A 24,253-nucleotide genomic window follows, 5' to 3' on the forward strand; every position below is an offset into this window, starting at 1 on the left:
TAGGACATATGTCTCAAAAGGGAATGAAAATCTTGTCTCGTTTTGGTTATGTACCTAGCTTTAATTTCTTAGACTTTTCAGTTTGTGAGCATTGTCTTTATGGTAAACAAACACAGTCACCACACAAAAGGGGAAGCACTCAAAAGGGGAAGCCATTAGAGTTAGTGCATAGTGATGTCTGTGGACCTATGACTAACGTATCCATGGGAGGTTCATTGTACTTTTTTACATTCATTGATGACTTCTCAAGGAAAGTGTGGGTATATCCTCTTAGGGAGAAGGGTGAAGTTCTTTCAAAATTTCAGAATTTTGTGGCATTAGTGGAGAATCAGTTTGGCAAGAAAGTAAAGTGCTTGAGGTCAGACAATGGTGGTGAGTATGTCACTAAAGCCTTTCATAATTTTTGTGATTCCAAAGGAGAGTTGACTGCTCCATATAACCCTCCACAAAATGGTGTTGCTGAGAGGATGAATCGTACCATACAAGAGAAGTTACATAGCATGTTGTCTAATGCACAACTGCCTAATGGATTTTGGGTGGAAGCGTTAGCAACTTCTGTCCATCTTATTAATAGATCTCCTAACAAGGCTTTAGATGAGAAGGTACATGAAGAGCTTTGGTCTAGGAAGCCACCTTCTTACAAGCATCTTAGAGTCTTTGGCTGTGAAGCGTATTGCCATGTTCCAAAGGAGTTTCGAAGAAAGTTGGCTCCTAAGTCAAAGAAATGAATATTTCTTGGCTATGGCAATCCTGGCGAGATGGGAATTCGGTTATGGGATCCTAAAGCTAAAACGATAGTTCGTAGTAATGACGTATACTTCAATGAAAAAAAGATGCATAAGAAGCTTGTGCATATAGTGGAGGTCAGGAGAGTTATCTTCCAAGAAGATGGAATTGTCCGCAATAGGGCTGAAGTGCCTAATGTCCGACAACAAGTACAGAATCCTTCTGCAGTACAAGATGTTGCTAAAGGACAACCGGCTCAAGCAGTTATTAGAAGGTCTACAAGAGTTTCAAGGCCTCTTGATAGATTTACTCCCTCATTGGACTACATTATGTTGACAGATTGTGGAGAGCCTTCCTGCTATAAGGAAGCCATGTCAATGGATGACAACGCAAAGTGGGAGAAAGCTATGCCATGAGAAATGGACTCGTTGCATAAGAATCAAACTTGGAAGTTGGTTCGGTTGCCTAAAGGTAAAAAGGGAGTACCATGAAAATGGGTGTACAAGCAAAAGATTACACCTCATGATAATAAACCCAAGTACAAGGCACTACTTGTTTCCAAAGGATTTAAGCAGCACATCAGGGTATTGACTTTGATGAGATCTTTTCTCCAGTTGTCAAGATGACTACTATGCGGTGTTTACTTGTGTTGGTTGCTAAAGACGACATGGAACTTGACCAGATGGATGTCAAGATGGGTTTTTGCATGGTGATCTTCAAGAAGAAGTGTGTATGCAGCAGCTAGAAGGTTTTTTTGAGAAGGGCAATGAAGACTTGGTGTGTCAGTTAGAAAAAACTCTTTATGGTCTAAAACAATCATCAAGGGAGTGGTATCGTAAATTCTACTCATTCATGCTCTCTCAAGGCTACAAACGTGGCAATATGGACCATTGCAACTACACTAAGTGAGCTAATGATGGTAGTTTGCTCATTTTGGTCCTTTATGTGGATGATATGTTAATTGCTGGGAAATGTAGGGATGAGATTTCAGCCTTGAAGTCAGAGTTACATGCAAACTTTGAAATGAAAGACATGGGTGAAGCAAGCCATATGTTTGGCATGTGCATTAAGCGAAACAGATGCAAGAAATTGGTCTATTTGTCTCCATCTGAGTACATTGCTAAAGTGCTCAAGCGTTTCAATATGGAGAAGGGGAAGGAATTGAGTACTCCATTGCCTACATATGTGAAACTTTCTAAAAATGATTGCCCTAACTTTGAAGAGGAAAAGGTTGAAATGGTAGAAGTACCTTATTCATCTGTAGTTGGGAGTTTGATGCATGCTATGATTGCTACACGTCCTGATATTGCTTTTGCAGTGGGAGTTGTTAGCAAATATATGTCAAATCCAAGCAAGAAACATTGGGAGGCAGTGAAAGGGGTTATGCGATATTTGAATGGTACAAAAGACATGTGCATTTGCTTTGGAAGAAAGGAAGCATGTGTAATTGGTTACACGGATGCAGATTATGTAGGAGACTTGGACAAGAGAAGGTCCACTTAAAGCTATGTTTTTTATTTCACTAGAGGTGCAGTTTCATGGCGATCTCGTTTGCAAGATTGTGTTACCTTGTCTACTACAAAGGCTGAATATGTTGCAGCTTCAGAAGCTTGCAAGGAAGCTATATGGCTTGGTCGGCTAGTGGGAGACTTGGGAATCAATGTTGAGATGCCTGTGTTACATTGCGATAGCCAATGTGCTATACAATTGGCAAAGAATCCAGTGTTTCATGCAAAGACAAAGCATGTGGATGTGAAGTATCACTTCATTTGTGAGGTGCTTGAGTACAAGCGATTGCAGCTTGCCAAGATTCACACCACTGAAAACCCTGCTGATCTTCTAACAAAGGGCTTACCTTCAGAGTGGTTTACACATTGTCCGGCACTCATGGGCATTGGGTAGATGATCATGGGCATTGTCTACCTGTATTGTATATTGTCACCTCAGCTTAAAGGCATGTGCGCGTATTTCGTACGTGTCAATGCAAGGAACTTGCCGATACACCGTGTGCGAGCCACAAATGGCTCCAAGCACACAACAAGCCTAAACTAGTAAGCTCAAAGATGGTGTTGGTGTGTCACTCACCGCTCTACGCTTCCTGTCGTGGAGGATTCCTCACCGCGAAGAAGAGGGAGACGCCGCTACGCCACGCTCAACCGCCTCACCGCCGTCGTTCCGCTTCAATGCTCGATCGCACTCTCTCTCTCTCTCTCTCTCTCTCTCTCTCTCTCTCTCTCTCTCTCTCTCTCTCTCTCTCTCTCTCTCTCTCTCTCTCTCTCTCTCTCTCTCTCTCTCTCGCATACACATACACACACAAGCAGATGAAGAAGAAGAAGATGGAGATGGAGCAAGAGCACTCTTGAATTGCACAAATGAGAGAATGAGTGAATTTTAGGTTTAGTTGACTTTTATATTAGATCACCCCATTCACACTTGGACGCCCATGCTTAGCCAACTAATCCCTTGAATGTTCCAGTTAGAGTGCGCCTCTCATCGGCGATCACTCTTACCCTTTTCCTATTGGACCGACAAGCCCGGTACCTGACTCTACCAAGTAAATAATACAACGTCCATCGTAGATGATAGGGTGTCCGTGAGCCGTGAAGGTTAACATGGCCCCCTTCCTGATGTAGATTCCGTCCTTGAAAGCTATTGAGTTGAAGCTCATTCGTTGAGGTGGAAGAGCATTTGAGATGAATGTCCTTAGCCTCCTTTAGTCACTGCAAAATCAAACGACATTGGCAGAGTAATTGCATTCTCATAAGCTATTAAAAAGCATATGCAATTGTAGGTAGACAATTTGATTGGTAGCAGAATTTTAAACCTTTTGTCAACAATAAACATTAAATTGCAATATAATCAAACGCATAAACAACTGTAAAGGTAAAAAATTAAACAAGTCTGGAGTCGCTAATTTAACGATCGAAAGGCGCTAGAGATCGACTATTAATACCATGGGTAAGCTTCTTAATTTTCTCTGGTCAATTAAGTTGTTTAATCGCGAGAGCCAAGTATTTCATGTTCGAGGGCTGACTAGAGGCTATGCCTAGAAAACCTTGTAGTTAAGTACAATAAAAGGAATTTCTTATGAAATCATCGCCTAACCGATTGCCTTTTCTTTGACCCCCCAAAGTCTTTTCACAGTGATTCAATTTTGATGTGTGTGCTTATTTTGTATGCCTTGGGTTTTTTGCTTTTCAAGAAAAAGCGCACACACTGGGAACCTCTAGGGCTCTAGTACCATAGGCGATACATGTGAGTGAAGTACCCAATCAAGCTGAGATTTCTCTTCCAGCTTAAGCATTTTTTGTAACTTTGGGGGGTCATATAACACTGTTACACCTCCCCAGGCTCATCACATTAGTAAACTCCCTTTATAATACTTAAGCTAAAGGTCAATAGGGTCAAGCCCACTAGAAAGCCCGAGTACATTTCACACAATGCTACCTAAATCGGATTAAGAACCTAAGTAACCATTGATTATTAGGAAGGCATTCCCCATGGTATTAAGAGAAGATGGACTGCTTGATTTTGAAATCTAGACAAGTGATTATGACAAAAAATTACATTGAATTAAATGTTTGATACTAAGCAAATGCGATGAATATTATGCTACCGAGCACAATCAAAGCAGACAAACATGGATGCAAAAAAGATAAGGGGCAATGCTAATGGACAAGAAACACCTGTTTGTGTTGATGATTGCGCTTGATTTGAAAAGTGGATGAGAGAAAGATTCCATGAAGGTCCAAATCCTAACCACAGCAACACATTCTTGTACACACGAGGAAACACCAAGAATACCTCTAGGAGGCACATCAATGGGAAAAAGGAACTTTGCTAATCACTCAACTCTAAAATAGAAACACTCCTTATCGTACTAATCCTACCTACCCTCCCTCACTCGGATGATGAGGATCAAAGGTGTTTTATGACATAGGTTTCTGTTTTAATGTACCGGATATGAATGTGTAGGTCTGGGTCAATGTTTTGAATTTTATTGTGCATACTCATTTGCTAATTGCTCTTGCTCTTTATTATTTTTGTTTTTTGTGAGTATAACCTGCTTTATATATACATTCCCTAAGATTGGGAGATTGAGAGTTCAGGGAGGAAGGTTGAGAGGAGAGTGAGTAAATGATGACTGTCAGCAAACACTCCCCCCTTCCTTGGGTAGATCATACTGTTTCAAATGTGTTCGTCACCCTTTGAAACCAATTGTTCCAGTTGGTAATAGGTGAAGGCTTTAACCAATAGTTTTCGACCGTCTTATGCGTTTCATCTAGTTGCAAGGGTGGTAAGGTACTGAGGCGGTCCGGGGCGGGCAACAAGAGAGGTGACCTCTAAACACCCCTCAAGGCTCCCGTGCTGCTCAATTGGGGCTGGAGCAACCACAAGCACAACACAACAAACAAATCCACAGCCAAACCCAAACAAGATAAGGGCACCACCTAGTTATGGTATGCGAACTAGGACGCAAGAGATTTTTTGTTACAACCAAGAAGATACACCACAAAAAACACACACAAGCAACCTCATACCAAGACACACAGAATGGACTAGAGAGAGCTAGAGCAAAGGGAAGAGAGAGAGGAATGGATCTTGCGTGATACCTTATTTGTGACTTGCAAATGGAGATGGTTCATTATGTTGCTATCGTAGAGCTTGTACAAAAACTCACTCAATGCTTAGTGAATGCTAAACATTGCCAACACACACACACTGTCTTAGGATGTGGGAGACCTCTCACCACAATACCCTCTTACAATGGACACAAAATTGGCAATGAAAACACACTAAAAGACTTTCTAAAGCAAGATCAAACGATAGAACTCAAAATACACAAGTCACCTTGAATTCACTAAACCGTATCGCACAAGTGGAAGGACGAAGATTTGAACGTTGAAGCACGCCTTTGATGCACCAAACCTCAATTTATTGATGATGGAGGAACATATACAATAGTGGTTTTGAGATTTTGAACTCACGCTCTCTCACTTGCAATGTGTAGCTTGAAAGCTTCTCTCACACCAAGAGTGAAGCTCACAAAGTGGTTGCTACACCTAAGTCTCTCCTCACGCCTAGAGTGTTGGGGTGCTATGTGAGATATTGGAGGTTGTTTCACAAGAAGGAGAGGGGCTTATTTATAGGTTGGAGACCCATCATTAAGATTATTTGGAAATCCTAATTTACAAGCTAACAAGTCAGGACTATGATTTTTCTGAATATCAAAACATTGCGGGCCTTCTTTGTCTGCTTGAGTCATGGATGTGGGCTCAAAAAGAGCATTATTGATGGTAGATAAGGTGAAAGTAGAGTTTTAAGGAAGGGGAGAGAGAAAGAGAGAGAGAGAGAGAGAGTTACTATGCACATGTCTTGAGGTGAGGTGTCTTTTATGGTTAGGTCAATGACTATTTTGTGTTAGTATGTTAGTGGTGGTTAGTGTTAGTAATCACTAGAAAGTTAATGATGAATTTACATTGGGTAGAATGAGGTGGATGGTTGAAGTAAGATGGTTGAATGAAGTGAGGAAATCCTTGTGATGGTGAAGCTTGAAGAAGTTTTTGACTTACTTGTGTAGGTTCTCAAAATGACTATCGATCTTCTTCTTCGTCTTCTCTTCTTTACGCAACCGCCGCCAATGTTGATTATCATGATGAAAATGGTAATTCCATTGATGAGATCTCTTGATTTGCAGAGGTTAAGCATGGTACACATGCTGAATTTATGTATATATATATAAGGGGTAAGATGGAATTGTACTTTGGAGATAATAGAGAGAGGCATAGAGATGGTGTATGTACATGGAGAGCTCATATGAGAGCTATGGGAGTAAGTGGGGAGGTTAATGTTGAAGAAGGTGAGAGAAACCATTGAAGGTGCAGGTTTGAGTGAGGGATTGAGAGGAATGTGTGTTTGTGTGTGAAAGTGGGAAAGGAGGTGAGAGAAGACTATGGGTTACTTTGTGAGAAAAGTGGGCAGACTGGGGTCCACTCAAAAAATCATATCTCACCGCTGGTAGCTCCAAAAATCATGAAACAATTTGAGGTGATTATTCAGATTGTGGGCTACATTTCTCTTTTGACCACCGCTCCAAATTCGGAGTGGAAATAGGTGCCAAAATTCTCACCAACAAGCCTGTTTTTTATGCCTGCAAAAGTCTTTTAGTGGACCCCTCCTTTGTTGAATTTGTACAATGTATCCAAGAGTGAGCCCCTCCTTTGTGATATCATAATACAAAGCATCCAAGTTGCCCTTTACACATGCATGGAGGAGGATTATTGATGAATAAAGCAATATATACATGGTGGGACTAGTATATGGACTATTCATGGATTTTAGCTCAATGAGCACATGGTGTTAGAATATTAAGTTAAAAATAAATAAATAAATATGGAGGAATTATGGATATGGAAAGATATTGGAATCATATGATATGGTCCCTCTTTGTATTATTTTGGGTGAAAGAGGAAAAGGTATGCAAGTAAATGAAAATAATATAATAAACATGACTAAGAAAGTAGAAATAAATTTTTTGTTTTCACGAGGGTGAGGGTGAAAATGTGGGGGTGATTTGTATAAAAGAAAAATATGAGGTTAGAGGATGTACACATTGGCAAAAAACATACTTATGGTGTAAGAGAATGAAAGAAGGCATATATAAGTTTAATAAAACACACACCTAGGTATAAATATTTAAATAAAATATCAAAATAATTATAAAAATCCCTATATTTAGGCCATATATATAATGCAATATTTACACACAAATGGGCCATAATATTTTTTATTTTTTTTATTTTTTTGGATCAACTAGCCCAGTGACTAGCTAGCTGAGGGTTTTAAGAAGATATGGGAAAAGCCCCCTAACTCACACACGCCTATGTACAATGAAAAGGTAAAAATAGCCACAGTGTTTAAGTGTTTTTGGTAGGGTGGAGTAACTCACTATGGCAATTACGGAGAGCCGAAAAATGGCTATCATTAGCCCTCCCCCAGGATGATGGTATATTCATGTACCATCATAAAGCATCTTTTCCAAAGAGAGTGCTTCAGAGTCCTTGACGACATCTTCATTGTTTGGCCCCTTGGCATCTTGGCTCGAATTACACTCATGCTTCATGGAACAATACTTACATGAGATAGCTGCCCTTTGACAGATCTTTGGTAGATCCTTTGGTAGAAGGCGACTCAAATAGGGCTTCAAGCGATACCTGTTTACCTTCCTAGAGTGCTCTTTACCATTCAAGTCCATAAGCTGATAGTAACTTGAATTGAAAGCCTTCTTGACTATGTATGGCCCTTGCCATCTAGTTTCAAACTTGGCATCAAAACGATTGTCAAGTCGATTGTCATACCTTAGCACAAGCTCTCCTTCCTTGATGCCTTTGTCCTTCAGTTTCTTGTCGAGCTTTTCTTTTGCTTGTGTGGCTTTCCTCTTGTAGCACTCGTAAGCTGCTTCTCTCTTCCACTCAAGCTCCACTAACGTAAGAAGTCGATCCATACATACCTCTTGATCATCTTGTGCTGCTTTGCCATGAAGTCGCATTGTTGGAATGTTGAGCTCAATTGGTTGTAAAGCCTCTTGACCATAGACCAAGTGAAATGGTGTGAACTCCGTGGCTTCCCTATATGTGGTTCGATATGCCCACAAGGCACCATCCAAGAAGTCATCCCATAATTTTGTCTTGTTTTGCACCATCTTTCTAATGATTCCTGCAATGACACCATTAGCCTTCTCCACCAAACCATTTGACTGTGGGTAGTATGGTGTGCTATGACGATGTAGAATGTGAAGCTCTTCACAAAGTTCTGTGAGTAAACCCTTCTTGAACCCCGGACCATTATCCGAAACAATCTCTAGAGGTGTGCCAAATCTATAACAAATATTAGTGTAGACAAACCTGCTCACTATTTTCCCATTTACCCTTGCCACACTTTGAGCCTCTACCCACCTAGTCATGTAGTCCACAGCCAATAGAATGTAGAGTTTACCATTTTTTGTCCTAGGCAAAGGACCCATAGCATCAATGCCCCATTTTTCAAAGGGTCCATTTGCAAGCACTATTTGCCTTGGGCCATGCACCAACCTTCTATTTCCATTTATCTGACAATTGTGATAGCTTTTACACCAATGTTGAACATCCACATGCAAACTTGGCCAAACATACCCCGCAAGCAAAATATTCTTCACAGTTAATTCTTGGGCAAAATGACCACCACATGCCTCTTTATGCAAACCTTTTAGAATGGCTGGAATTTCCTCGATAGTTGGTACTCTTCTGCACACTTGATCCTTCCCTCTTTGATAGAGAGAACCTTCTAGGAAGAGATAGAAACTTGCCTTCTTCATGAGTCTCCTTTTCTGAGCTTTAGTGAAGTCTTGTGGAAACTCGCCCTCCAAAACGTAGCCAATAATGGGAGCCAATGACTCCAATCCCTCGTATCTCGGTTACTTGACAGCTGCTGCCACCATGATGACCTGCACTTCTTTCTCAACACATGTAACTGCTTGTTGTGCAAGTAAATCGGCATCTTCATTTTGTTTCCTAGGAATATGATATAGATTAAACATCCTACGAATGGCATGAACTTTTGTCCTTAAGCTTTCATTCTTGCATGCCCAAATGCCCAATATTTGCTTCACAATGAGAAGTGCATCCCCCTTTACCATGAGACGTTGTATGCCTTGACTAATGTACATCTTCAAACCATGAAGTAGTGTGTCGTATTCTGCCTCATTGTTGCTAGTTGAACCTGGTAGATTGACCTTCTCTTTCATGACCACCTCTCCACTTGGGTTGAGCAATACTAGCCCTCCCCCTGCTTTTCCTGTGACTCTTCGAAAAGCTCCATCAAAGAACAAGGTAAAAGCATTAGGAATACTTTTAGGTGGTGGCAATGGTAAGGTCTTTACTTCCGGCACCTTAATCTCCTTCTCATGTACCCTATAAGTAAGGATCCCTGCCAATTGTGCACGCACACTATCTTCTACCTTGAAAGAGTATTGGAACTCTTGCAATTCCATAATCCACTTTGAGATCCTAGTGCTAAGATTCATTTGAGATGACACCCAAGGAAACAAATTTTCTGCAGTGAGAATTACAAAAGGTTTGGTACCAAGTAGGATCTAAAATTTCTCACCGCAAACATGAGAGAAAGCATCATGAGTTCCGTCTCCGTGTACCCTCTCTCCAAAGAATTCATGACCCTACTAGCAAAGTAGATGGGTTGCATCCTGGTACTGTGGGTATCTTGTTGTAGCAACACAGCACCAATTGTTTCCCTTCCAACACTAGAGCTAACAAAGAATGTGTACTCCCAACAAGGAGGCATGAGGGTTGGTAGCTCTGACAAAATGACTTTAATGTTACAAAAGTACTCTTCAAGCTCATCAGACCATGCAAATTCTACTTGTTGTGTCAACTTTTGCAAAGGATGAAGTAACTCTGAGGCTGAGTGAATGAAGCGTGACATATACTTCACCTTTTGAATGAATGAGATGACCTCTTTGAGATTCTTGGGTGATGGGATCTCAATAAGAGCCTTTGCCTTTGAATGATCCACCTCAATGCCTTTATAGGAAACCTTGTGACCAAGCAAGATCACTTCATCCTCACCTATGTGACACTTGTCGGGGTTGAGCTGACCTCCCATGTCGTAGAGCTTCTTTAAACCTTCTTCTACCCTTTGTAGATGCAATGATTTTGAGCTATAAATGCAAAAATCATCAATAAAAACCCTAATGGACTTTCCAAAGAATGCTTGAAACACCATGTTCATGAAGCGTTGGAAAGTTGCAGGAGCATTTGTCAGACCAAATGGCATGACTGTAAAAGCATAACAACCCCAAGGAGTGATAAAGGTTGTTTTCAATTGATCTTCCAATGTGATACCTATTTGAAAGTAACCCGAGTAGCCATCACACACAGTGTACTTCTCATGACCAGCTACCTCATTTAGTATTTCATCCTTAAATGGGAGGGGAAAGTGATCTCTTTTTGTTGCCTCATTGAGTGGACGGTAATCCACACACACCCTCCACTTGCCGTTCTTCTTGGGAGTGACAACAACGGGAGAGACCCACTCTGAATTCTCCACTGGATAAATGAAACCTGCTGCTAGAAGCTTTCTTACCTCCTTGAGTAAAGCCTGCTCCTTGATGACTCCTAGCCTTCGTAGCTTCTGAGCCTTAGGTGTGGCCCTTGGCTAACTCAATTTTGTGTTGAACAGCATCTACACCACGCACATCGGTGTAGTCTTTAGCAAAAAGCCTAGGAAATTTCCTTAGCACACATTTGAACTCCTCTCTTTCGTCCTTTGTAAGTGTTGTAGACAACATACCTTCTAACATTCCTTCATCTTGCACATTTTGGTTCTCTTGGAAACCTACCTCTTCCAAACCTGGGCAAGAGGTCTCTTGGTTGTTTGGCTTAAACCTTACCCCCATGACTTCAATGGAAGACTCCTCTTCAGTAATGCTGCCGCTACTTTCTCCTTCTGAAGTGCTATCGGTCCAACCTTCCTCCGTCTCACTTTGAGATGATTCTTCATGGAGCTCCTCTTGGCATTGCTCCTTCATGTCAAAGACAACCTTCTTATGATTGTCGTTCCTGCAAATTAATTTTCCACTCTCCCAATCCTGCAAAGCTCGCATTTTCATTAGCCATGGTCTTCCTAGGATAAATGGATAACCACTTCCCTTGGTTGACATAACATAAGAATCCACCGCCTTCTTAATGCCAAAGGCCTCTACAAAGACATTTTTACAAATGCCTACACACTAGCCTTGCTATTGTTTGCCATATTGACTTTGATTTCAGGTGTCTCATGGATGTGCATGCCTAGTCTTTGCATGAGTCCCTCTGTCATGATGCAAATTTGCGCACCCCCATCCACTAGACCTTTCCTAACCAATCTCCCTTTTATGTAACAATCTAGCACATGTGTAATGTCCTCATTCATTTCAGCTTGTGCAATTTTTACAATAGGCACACTCTCTTTTACCTTTCTCCTAGTGCTAACTGCCCTTGTTAAACCCTTCCTGACTTGTGGACATAATGCAAGAAATTGAGACCATGAGATATCAGGACCCTTACCTCTCATGTCTTCCAACAAGTTGTACGGAGCCATACCATGTCCAAGAGGAAAGTCTTGGAAGTTAATACGACGTCGCGTCCTCTTTGTTTCCTTAGTCTCCTTTGCCTTCTTTTCTCGTCCATGGTCACTCTGTGACGTAACTCCTTCTTTCTCCTTACCTTTTCCTCGGCCACGCTTAATGCCATTTGCTTCCAGGTCAACCTCATTGGAATTTGCCACCTCTACCACATGCACATTTGGGTCTGGCAAAGGTGGAACTCCTTCCACTCCTCGTGGAGGTGGTCTTGCTCCATTTGGGCTTTGTAGAAGCCGTGCTTTCTGACTAGTTCCTTCACCTGCATTCATCACTGGGTAATTCAAGTTAGGTCTCCGTGGCTCCCCACAGAGCCAAGGACAATTATACATCCCATGTCCAGACTCTCCGCAATTCCAACATTGTAAGACTCTCCTAGGTCGCAGATCTCGCTCTTCAGACTTCTTTGCTTGTCCTTTTGGACCTACAGCTTGTGCAAGGTGAATTGACAGGCTGCTTAAAGATTCATTTAACTTCTCAATCACTTCCGCCGTTACCTCAGGAAGCTCCCTAGATGTTGATGCTTGTGACTTACCTTTGGGTCTCAGACCTTCTATTGGAACCTCTCCCCTTAAGCACTTGAGTTTTCTATATTTATCAGCAGCCCTAGTTTCAGCTGCATCAAAGGTAGCAGGTGCACCCACCTCAACTTTTACCTTAAGGTCAGGAAAGAGTCCGTCTATGAACCTCTCCTTCTTTAGGAACTCTGCACCATCACCAGGGTTAGCAACATTTCTCACCTATACAGCCCAAAGACGTAGAAACTCTTGCTTGTACAAGTAGTAGTCATCTAAGTCTTTTTGCTTATGAGAAACAATGTCTTGCCATAGTTTTTGAGTGTTTTGGGGATCAAAGAAGTATTTCTTGAAACGATTCAAAACTTTTGTATAATTCCCCTTAACTTCCTCAGGTAAAGAGTCAAACCAAGTGCTAGCATCTTTCCTAAGGACCACCTCAAACATGTCTTCACGTTCTTGATCAGTTACTATCCTCTTGATACGAAAAGACATCTTGAAATTTACCAAAAATAATTCTGCATCCTCTCCAGGCTCTCCAAAGAAAAGAGGATATCCAGACATTTGGCGTTGGCTCTCCATTGAATTGATTCCAACGTGACGCACACTTTTGTTTTTTCAATAATATTTTCTAAATTGCAATCTATTCTACAAGAAAATAAAAATATTCACATCAAATGACCTATGATAATCAATTAGAGGTAGGATGACAAGGTTTGGTGACGCGAGAATTTCTCCTACTCTTTGGGCACCAAACATGAACACCATACGTTGTTGAAAATGGATTTTTCTACTAGTTGCAATGTTTATTCTAATGTGTGGAGTAAAATGGAAGGGGAAAACCTCTATTCCTGGGCCATTATCCATGGTCTATGCATGACCTAATGCTTAAAACAAAATAAAAATGTAGACGTCCAAACTAAGGTCGTACCTAATGAGAGGCAAAATAAAGGTATTTACTCATGCGTTTATCTCTGCCAACCTAAGGGGACCTAAACTTCTACGAATTACACGTTGAAATTGCAACTTAGTACTAACAATTATGTGTACCTTTTGCCTTGCAATGGGAATGAAAGGATCATACAAATTCTCGTGATTCATGCAACCTACTTGACTATGCTAAAGGTTGAACCTACACAAAAAGATACACAAGCCGTCCTCAGTGGGGGCACCAAAATTGAGGCGGTCCGGGGCGGGTAACAAGAGAGGCGACCTCTAAACACCCCTCAAGGCTCCCGTGCTGCTCAATTGGGGCTGGGGCAACCACAAGCACAACACAACAAACAAATCCACAGCCAAACCCAAACAAGATAGGGGCACCACCTAGTTATGGTATGCGAACTAGGACGCAAGAGATTTTTTGTTACAACCAAGAAGATACACCACAAAAAACACACACAAGCAACCTCACACCAAGACACATATAATGGACTAGAGAGAGCTAGAGCAAAGGGAAGAGAGAGAGGAATGGATCTTGCGTGATACCTTATTTGTGACTTGCAAATGGAGATGGTTCATTATGTTGCTATCGTAGAGCTTGTACAAAAACTCACTCAATGCTTAGTGAATGCTAAACATTGCCAACACACACACACTGTCTTAGGGTGTGGGAGACCTCTCACCACAATACCCTCTTACAATGGACACAAAATTGGCAATGAAAACACACTAAAACACTTTCTAAAGCAAGATCAAACGATAGAGCTCAAAATACACAAGTCACCTTGAATCCACTAAACCGTATCGCACAAGTGGAAGGACGAAGATTTGAACGTTGAAGCACGCCTTTGATGCACCAAACCTCAATTTATTGATGATGGAGGAACATATACAATAGTGGTTTTGAGATTTTGAACTCACGCTCTCTCACTTGCAATGTGTAGCTTGAAAGCTTCTCTCACACCAAGAGTGAAGCTCACAAAGTGGTTGCTACACCTAAGTCTCTCCTCACGCCTAGAGTGTTGGGGTGCAATGTGAGATATTGGAGGTTGTTTCACAAGAAGGAGAGGGGCCTATTTATAGGTTGGAGACCCATCATTAAGATTATTTGGAAATCCTAATTTACAAGCTAACAAGTCAGGATTATGATTTTTCTGAATATCAAAACATTGCGGGCCTTCTTTGTCTGCTTGAGTCATGGATGTGGGCTCAAAAAGAGCATTATTGATGGTAGATAAGGTGAAAGTATAAGGGGTAAGATGGAATTGTACTTTGGAGATAATAGAGAGAGGCATAGAGATGATGTATATATATATAAGGGGTAAGATGGAATTGTACTTTGGAGATAATAAAGAGAGGCGTAGAGATTATGTATGTTCATGGAGAGCTCATATGAGAGCTATGGGAGTAAGTGAGGAGGTTAATGTTGAAGAAGGTGAGAGAAACCATTGAAGGTGCAGGTTTGAGTGAGGGATTGAGAGGAATGTGTGTTTGTGTGTGAAAGTGGGAAAGGAGGTGAGAGAAGACTATGGGTTACTTTGTGAGAAAAGTGGGCAGACTGGGGTCCACTCAAAAAATCATATCTCACCGCTGGTAGCTCCAAAAATCATGAAACAATTTGAGGTGATTATTCAGATTGTGGGCTACATTTTCGCTTTTGAACAGTGCTTCAAATTCGGAGTGGAGATAGGTGCCAAAATTCTCACCAACAAGCCTGTTTTTTATGCCTGCAAAAGTCTTTTAGTGGCCCCCTCCTTTGTTGAATTTGTACAATGTATCCAAGAGTGAGCCCCTCCTTTGGCATATCATAATACAAAGCATCCAAGTTGCCCTTTACACATGCATGGAGGAGGATTATTGATGAATAAAGCAATATATACATGGTGGGACTAGTGTATGGACTATTCATGGATTTTAGCTCAATGAGCACATGGTGTTAGAATATTGAGTAAAAAATAAATAAATAAATATGGAGGAATTATGGATATGGAAAGATATTGGAATCATATGATATGGTCCCTCTTTGTATTATTTTGGGTGAAAGAGGAAAAGGTATGCAAGTAAATGAAAATAATATAATAAACATGACTAAGAAAGTAGAAATCAATTTTTTTGTTTTCACAAGGATGAGGATGAAAACGTGGGGGTGATTTGTATAAAAGAAAAATTTGATTTTAAAGGATGTACACATTGGCAAAAAATATACTTATGGTGTAAGAGAATGAAAGAAGGCATATATAAGTTTAATAAAACACAATGCATTGCTTGTAGCATATTTAAGGGTATGGGCATTTCATCCCCCTCAGGTGTTACCCAGGTCGTCCCCCTATCTCCCCAAGTGTCTATAGTTGCTGCTAGGTGGACTCAATCCACATTGTCCGACTCTGCCATCCCAGGTAGTACATCCATATAAGGAGAATCTTCCCCAACATCAGTGTCCACTTTACACGTATAACAATACTGCAATGGGGTCGAGTGAACTGTGGTGTCAGATCTATGATCAATTATAAATCTATTTCCTAGAGGATGTGCTCGACCAGTAACAAGATCCACTCGAATGACAGAATCTTGGAACTGCAAGTAGACATGGTTTTTAGACCAGTCATGCACCATTTTTTCTTCCCTCATGAAAGGACATCCTAAGATCATCTCCGATGCCATAGTGTGTTTGGAGAAATCCATAACAATAAAGGTAATCCTTATTTTATGTCCAAAGACCTTGATCTTGAGATCTTCTAGCATCCCAATAGGTTTAACAATAGACCCATTGGCCATCTTCACTACTATGGTTGTGGTCGCAAGGTGAGGTCTGCCCATAGTTTCCCACCAATTTTTAGTCACAATGCTAACCCCAGCGCCACCATCAAGGATTCCCTTCACAGTTAATCCCTTAGTAGTGATTGGTATAGTTGCATTAGATTCATCACCCTCAAAGTATTGTCCCAACTTGTTAACGGATATTTCTATAACAAGGTTCTCATCTAGGTTGGGTTGTGGATCTAAGTGTTCCTCCTCTATTGGCATCTCCCCAACTCCATCCATCTGTGCAAATTGTGGTAGCCCAAACTTTAGTTCTCCATTGAGGAAGGCTCGAAGAGCTAAGACTAGCTCAGGGTCTTCATATAGTTTGGACATGATAGTGGTTCTAACTTCTGAAGACATGAAATCCATCAATTTGGCAATGTTTAACGGCACCTTTTGGCCTTGAGTCCCTTGACATGGGGAAGATGGGATCTCCATTTCTTCGATAGGATCAGGTAGTCCCTCTGTAAACATTCTTTCCATCAAGAAGTGAGTACACCCACTTTCCCATGACTTTAAGTCACTTTCTTCTTGGATGACACTAGGTATGGCTAAGGGTCTATGGACTTGGTGAGGTTGTTGTTGCGTAGGGAACATGGTGTCTATAATTTGGATCTGCCTAGGTGCTAGTTCTAGATCCCTTTGGGTATCTTCTACCAAACTCCTTAATTGCTTGACTCACTCAATATCCTCTGTAGGGTTTGGATAAGTTCCTATCTTCTTCTTGGATCCTGGCCATTGTGGCTCATGAAGATCTTCCTTGTTGGTTTCTATGTTAGTGGTCGTTCTGGTCTCCATGGTTTCACCTGAATCATAATCCTCTTCAGCGTCATTCATATATACGGGGTCGTCACCAGTCCCTATGTTGGTCTTTGAACTAGGGTCTAACTTTCTGCTTTTTGCGATCTCTTTCTTCGTGTTTTCTTCTTTTTCTGAGATTGGGCAATTGATGCCGTGTCTCTTTCCTCAAGAATATAATTTTGTTTTTGGAGCATCTATCGTGTGAGTACGTTTACTGGTACCACGGGTGTACTTGGTGGTGGCTCCTCGGTAACTTCAATCAAGTTTAATGGCGTGATCTTTGGTGCATTTGGATTATTTGGACATTGGGCAATCAAATGATCTATGCCACATCGATTACACATGAGTATCAGCATTGTAGACGTGCTCGCTTGATTGGTTTGCATTAGTGTGGAAATATTAGCATCTATATCTTCCTCACAGCCTTCCAAACAAGCAATAGATGACTCACAACCCACTTGATTCACAGAAGTGATTCTCGGATGTGGTGGTTGCGGTCCTAGCACTGGAGGTGGTAAGGGTGTTGTTTGAACAACATTTTGGGCCCTACGGACCATGTGTTGTGTTGTTTGTTCAAGAGTTGGGGCCGGCATCAATGCAGGCACTCGAGGTGTGTCTGTCCATGCAAAGGTTGGTCTATTGGCCATCGCGCGCTTAAATACTATGCAATCCTTAGCTTGATGACCATACCTCCCACAGGCATTGCAATTCCCATTGAATTTTACTCTAAAAGTAGGACATTCACTGGTACTATGCGATCCATAGCATACTAAGCACCTTTGTTGCTCCCTTCTTGGATACATATGATTGTTTTGCGGAGCACGATTGTCTCTAAGACTCTCTTGAATAGCTTTAGTGAGATATGCTAAAGTCATCTCAGGTATCTTTGGCTCCTTAGCAATAGGCTTTAAGGTCATTGGCTGATGCCCCGATGCTTGTGAGCTAATAGATTTAGACTCAATAGACACTCTTTCTCCTTGAATCATTAAATTATCCTTCAATTGGATCGCATTGGTGGTGACTGCTTCCCAAGTGGTGATACCTCTAATGACTAGGCCATTGTAGATATCCTCATGTCGTAACCCCCTAATGAATCTATCAAGCAATTGGTTATTGTTGAAGTGCTCATTTGGATTACAACGAGAATTCAAATGCTTCAAGTGACTAATAAAGTCTCTCACCGACTCTCCTTCCTCTCGTTGGGCTTTCTAGAGCTGAGAGGCTACACCCCAAAGCACTCCCTCTCGTATGTATTCTTTTAAGAACAATCTCCTAAGAGTAGGGTAAATCGTTTTTTCTTCCACCCTTAGGGTTCTATACCAATCCCCAGCCTTTCCACTTAAGGTTAGGCTTAAAGCATTGCTCTTGTGCAGGTCATTGTGTTCTCCTAGAGAATCGCATATTTGTTCAAACACTTCGATATGCTTTCTCACATCCCCATCTCCACTAAATTTTTGTGTGAGCTTGGCTATTTGTACTGCCTTACTTCTAGGCTCTCTATCAGGCGTGTTACGCATATTCTCAGCAATAGATCGACCAATAGCTTGAGCAAATGTTGCCAAGTCACCAAGTGAGCAGGCACTATGGGTGAAGGCGCTCCAGAGACTACATGTGGAGTAGGTATTGGCATTGGGCTTGGCGCATAGGAAGCCCTTGGGTTCCACGTTGGGTACGATGTTGTGCCATGTGGTGGTCCATAGTTCAGACGTCGGATGTGACATGCTAATGCTAGCCGGTATAGTCCCATGGAAATAAGAACTTGGGTGTTGTGATTGTGGAGCATAGGTAGTTGAAACAATGGGAGGAGTAGGGACTACATGAGTGTGATGACCCATAGGTGCATACGATTGGTACACACTTGTAGGTACTGTTGTTGCAGGAATTGAGCTACCATGTAGCGGTGCTTTACTAAAAAATGAGATCCATGGTGTGTTTCTCGGCATGCCCATCATTGGGGTAGGCATGGTAGCCATGGTGTCATCAAGGGAAAGATGAGCTAGACTTGGAAAGGTGAAGCTATCACTCGTTAGGAAAAATATAAACCCTCTAGGGGCCCTTTGGGATTAAGGTTAATTAGAGGTCAGCCAATAGGAAGAGGGTGGTGGACACACTCTATACCCTCAAAAACGTAGGGGGACAAGGTAGTCTTACACCTCTTAATTGCCTCTTACCTAGTGAGAAGGTAAGGGAGGTGGCTAGGGGAAAGAGGGGGGGGGGGGGGGGACCACTTTGACCTCTTTTCCCCCACTTTTTGGCTCGGATTTAAAAATACACTAAAAATTTCAAATTTTCAAAAAATTTCAAATTTTCAAAAAATTTCAAATTTTCAAAAAATTTCAAATTTTCAAAAAATTTCAAATTTCAAATTTCAAGTTTTCCCTCCTTAAAAGGTCCCCAAACCTATTTCATGGTCAAAAAAGTATTTTTGACCTTCAAAAGTTAAAAACGTGCACTAAAAAATCCAAAAAATTGATTTTTTTAAAAAACAAATCAAAACATCATTTTCACCCTCCAAAGTCTTTCCAAACCTATTCTATAGCTAAAAAGTGTTTTTCTCTCTCTACAAACCCTTTTCCAAGCTCTCCATTGCTGCAACAACCACATGCACCCCCTATAGTCCATCATTATCTCTCTGCTAGCTTTCTCCCACCTCCATTGTAGCACCAAGCAAGCTCCTCCTCCATCTCTTCCCCTTGCCCACCACATAGTTTCACACCAAGCTAGCTCCTCTCCCTTCTCTCACCTCCATTACAACATGAAACAAGATTCTACTCCTTCTACTTTCATTCACTCACACTACATGGAAACCTCTACTCCCGAAGGTGGCAAAAGTATGAGCTCACATGAGTTGCATACCACAACAATAGGAGGTATGAATATCGCGTGGGCATTGCAAGGGTTCATCTCCAACATAAAGATAGAATGGTAAGAAAACTACCCTTGTAGCTTACATTCAGAGCTTAACATCATCTCCATCTTTAAGTTTATCATGATGGAGAGAATTAACCTCTTTATGGCTTTCAGTGTTTAGGCTTCACACCTCATAACACTGGGTGGTGCTATTTTGTTGATGGATTTGGTGCGCCATCTATAGTTGTGTAGCATGTGATTTGAGTCTCACAATGTAAGTAAGTTGTGTTATCTATGGAGAGTCGTCAAAGATTTTTCTTGTAATTTATTCTTCGTATAATTGTCATTAGATAATTGGAATGATATCATTTTGTACTTTATAACTTTGTGCTCACATAATCTTTTGTTTACTTACAGATTCAACTTGTTTTAAGAGGATATGAGCAAGCAACCATGTGTAGAGATGGAAATCACTCTATTTTTGTTCCTTGAGGAACCTTTCACTACCATGTTAAAAGATTTTGATAAGAATAGTAGGTATTTTTTAGAATCTTGAACCAATAGGGACTCTCTAGGAGCTCTGATAGAAGCCATCCATATAGTACTACTATCTTCCCTAGTGTCATACACACAAATACTCAAGTGTATATGAATCTCTAGATGAGGAAGACAAATACTTGTAAGAGAAGCCTAACAACAACAACATTATCTCCATTTGTAATTATTTTTCATGAGGCTGGATTCCTCTATAAATGCAATATAAATATGTTTTTTTGTTAAATGGTGTCGCATTGAGTGAGAGTATTTAATTTAGATTACTGAAGTTTCATACAGATCTGAGAAATATTGTTTACTTTTATGGATATTTTGATTTGCCTGTACGATGATTCAAGTCGCAAGTCTTAATCACTCCACCTTGAAGAAATTCAAGCAATATTTTGATTTCAGTTTAATCATTAATGGTTATTCTTATTAAAGTGGATCATAAAGTTTGTCAAGATGTCCTCATTTGGGGATGTTGAATATATATCATTAGCAATGTTTCACAAGTTAAGAAAGCTAAACTCTTGCTTTCCAACATGTTATTGCTTCCATACTATGCATATGCCAAGCTTGATTAGAGAAATGATCACTTGAGATGGAGGTGTCTATGTATAGGGGTGACTTATTGATGATTCTTGTTTCATCATACATATATTGTAAAGCCTTTGAGTTTCCAACTTTTTGAGTAGTGTTGACAAGTTTTTGGTATGAAATCTTCTTAAATATCCCTATTCATTAGCTATTGGTAGCTATTTCTTTGGTATTGCTAAAGATGATACCAATAGCTATCACCTTGTGAACTTAACTGTTAAGTTCCGGATTTTATTTTTACCATGTAGCTCATTTGGATAGAGAAAGTCTAAACATAAATTATAGATACATGCATTGTTAACATAGAAGATATGTACCACTCGAGCCTATGTAAACTTACAATCAAGAAACCTTTGGTTGGATACTATAACAATAGGGGTCACATGTGGTTTCAAATACCAAAGAAATGGCTTAACCAAAACATTCCCAAGAACACTAGGTGGACACAAGGAAGTAAAAATTGGCTCCTTGTTTGGTCGATTTCTAGTGTTTAATGTTTAGTGCACAGGATTTGTGAGGCCGTTGACATGGGGAGTTCACTAAAGTATATGTAACATAGCACATGTGTTCAACAGAAGGGATTTTATATTCTTGTAAAGTTGCAGAAACATGTGTAGATAAGGCCTATAAGGGGTACTTTTAATCCATTCTAGTGAACGCACGTGATATAGGAAAATTTTACATAGTGAATGCTCTGGACCTTTGAACACAAAGAAAGGGGGGGGAGGGGGGGGGGGGGAGCTCTAATTACATCTGAGTGAAAAGAAGTGGAATTTGTACTGTCATGTTGCATAAAGATTTTCTTTCACTTAATCTTAAAAAAAATTGGTATCCTGGGGTGCAGACAAGGCAATATAATGCAAAAAAAGGGGTGGCCACAAGGGCGCGTAGTGAGCCATCCAAAACTGCTCGATGGGCCATATGTGGGCCCTTGTGGCCACCCTTTTTTGCATAATTAGGCTATTGCTGCACTCCAGGACCCTGGAAAAGATGAGATGAACCTAAAATTCAACTTTTCAAGCACATTATGCCTTCCTTCAACTCAACTTACTAGTTCCCTACACCAAAAGGGCAAATCACATTGGACAGTATAAAAATCTAGTCTCATGTTGCATAAACATCTGGTTTCATCAGATATTAACATTCTTGCTGTTATAAGGGGCAGACAAGGCCATATAATGCAAAAAAAAGGGTGGCCACAAGGGCACGCAGGTGAGCCATCCAAAACTGTTGGATGGGCCATCTGAGCGTCCTTGTGGCCACCCTTTTTTTTTGCATAATTAGGCTATTGTTGCACTCCAGGACCTTGGAAAAGGTGAGATGAATGTAAAATTTAACTTTTCAAGCACATTATGCCTTCCTTCAACTCAACTTACTAGTTCCCTGCACCAAAAGGCCAAATCACATTGAACAATATAAAAATCTAGTCTCATGCTACATAAACATCTGGTTTCATCGGCTATTAACATTTTTGCTATCCTAAGGGGCAAACAAAGCTAGAAAATGCAAAAAAAAGAGTGGCCACAAGGGCGCGCAGATGAGCCGTGCAAAACTACTGGATGGGCCATCTGTGCGCCCTTGTAGCCACCCTTTTTTTTGCATTTTCTAGCTTTGTTTGCCCCTTAGGATGGAAAAAATGTTAATATTTGATTTAAATTTAACTCTTCATGGCCAGAACCACTTAACTTAAAACACATGGATAAACCGAAAAGCCAAATCACTATGGAGACAGTAGACACAACTCTTAATCATTTTGTCATTGCAAAGTCATCTGAAATGATGTGAGCCTCTACAACTTCTTGAATAGCCTCCAACGCTATTGCTTACATTTTATACTGATTTCCATAGTTTTGAAGCACCTCCTTCACCGTGTGAGCATATTTTTGATGCATGGCCATGATTCAAGTGTTAAGTTGAACTTTTCGGTTGTTTTCAACAGCTTCTAGATTTCAATCGGCTCCGAATCTGTCTGGGCTTGTCTCACATGAATTTGTTCATCTCATCGCGTTCTTCGACCATCATGTGATGAGAAAAAATCATATCTTGCTCGCATTCTCCAAAAATCAATGTGCAAGTTGACAATTTATTTAAAAATGATGTAAAACATACATTTTTTACTTTTTTCTTAATCTATGGGCTCCAACGAGCATTAAAACCATGGAATCTGAAAATACTCAAACAACCATTGTTTTTTATTGTGTTAAGGACTGTATTTCCTACGTACAAAACTTTCCCAAATTCTCGTCCTAACACCTTCAAAAGTGGCTTCCAAGGAGTGCACTCGGTCAAAATTTGAAACTGAAGAAAAACAATCAGAATGAACTCTTAGACTGTGTATAAACTTTAGAATAACCAAAATTTCCTTCAAAAAAAAGTTATGCTAAAAATTTGAAAATAGCCTCCCATTGGACTCCCCACAATGATAGAAGTCAAAGGGTTCAAGGAGAGGTATGGTGTCACAAGTGCATGGTGGGAATCTCATTGAGGTTTATTCCGTCAAGATCTCTTGTACTTTATCATGTCTTCTCATGTACAATCTTACCGGGGAAAAAAAATTGACACTTTAAATGACTACAAATCTTATTTAACTTATCAAACAATCTAAAATATGGTAGACCAAGAATGCTCTTACACATCAACAAACAAAAAAGTCCAAACTTCTTCTCATTAACTTTGATAAACATACATTCGTGAACAACTTCCAAGGGGTAGTGCAGTCATAGTTCTTACATCCATTCCATGACATGGTATGCTCATGGGGTGACCTATCATATAAAAATATCTCTGGTGGGGGTGCCCTTATGTTAGGAAAGGGTGTGCTGCTGATGAAAAGTTGTTGTATGGAGAAACAACATATGGAGGATCCATCGGACTTACCGAGGGAGTCTCTATTTGCGATAAGGTCGGTTGTTTAGCCTTTCCTGTATCCAAGAATCTCATGAGACTCGTTGAAGGCATGTTGATCCCCTTGTTCTGTCTCTCTAACTCAATGACCCTATGGATGACCTCACAAACACTTTGTTGTTGATCCTCCACACTAGTAGCGCCCATTGTGGATTGTAGGACATCTAACCAACCCACGCGATAGGTGTGACCTGTGTATAGGTCGGTCACAGTTTCCGATTGTAGTTCGTCCTCCCACTTCTCATTTAAGAACACTCCATCTAGGATTGAGGTGCTAGGGGTGTCCTTTGAGCTAGATGCAATGTTGCTTTCTAGGGGTTGGCCCTTAGCAGTTGCTAAGTCAGGAGCACTTGATTTCTCTCTTAGCAAGGATATTGACATAGAGGCTTTCGCTTTTAACTCTCTTCGT

General features: G+C 40.7%; 1 protein-coding gene across 1 annotated transcript in view; it reads right to left on the bottom strand.

The window, feature by feature from the left end:
• Positions 1-24,253, bottom strand: part of LOC147436202 (uncharacterized) — a 106,120-nt gene that overhangs the window by 49,910 nt on the left and 31,957 nt on the right. Inside the window, exon 2 of the mRNA XM_086487837.1 lies at positions 5,852-5,865. Within this exon, the coding sequence (XP_086343963.1) occupies positions 5,852-5,865 (14 nt within the window). The remainder of the gene's footprint in view (positions 1-5,851; positions 5,866-24,253) is intronic.

This window comes from Adiantum capillus-veneris, chromosome 18, assembly GCF_014529385.1.
Source record: "Adiantum capillus-veneris isolate H3 chromosome 18, ASM1452938v2, whole genome shotgun sequence".
Lineage (NCBI taxonomy): Eukaryota > Viridiplantae > Streptophyta > Polypodiopsida > Polypodiales > Pteridaceae > Adiantum > Adiantum capillus-veneris.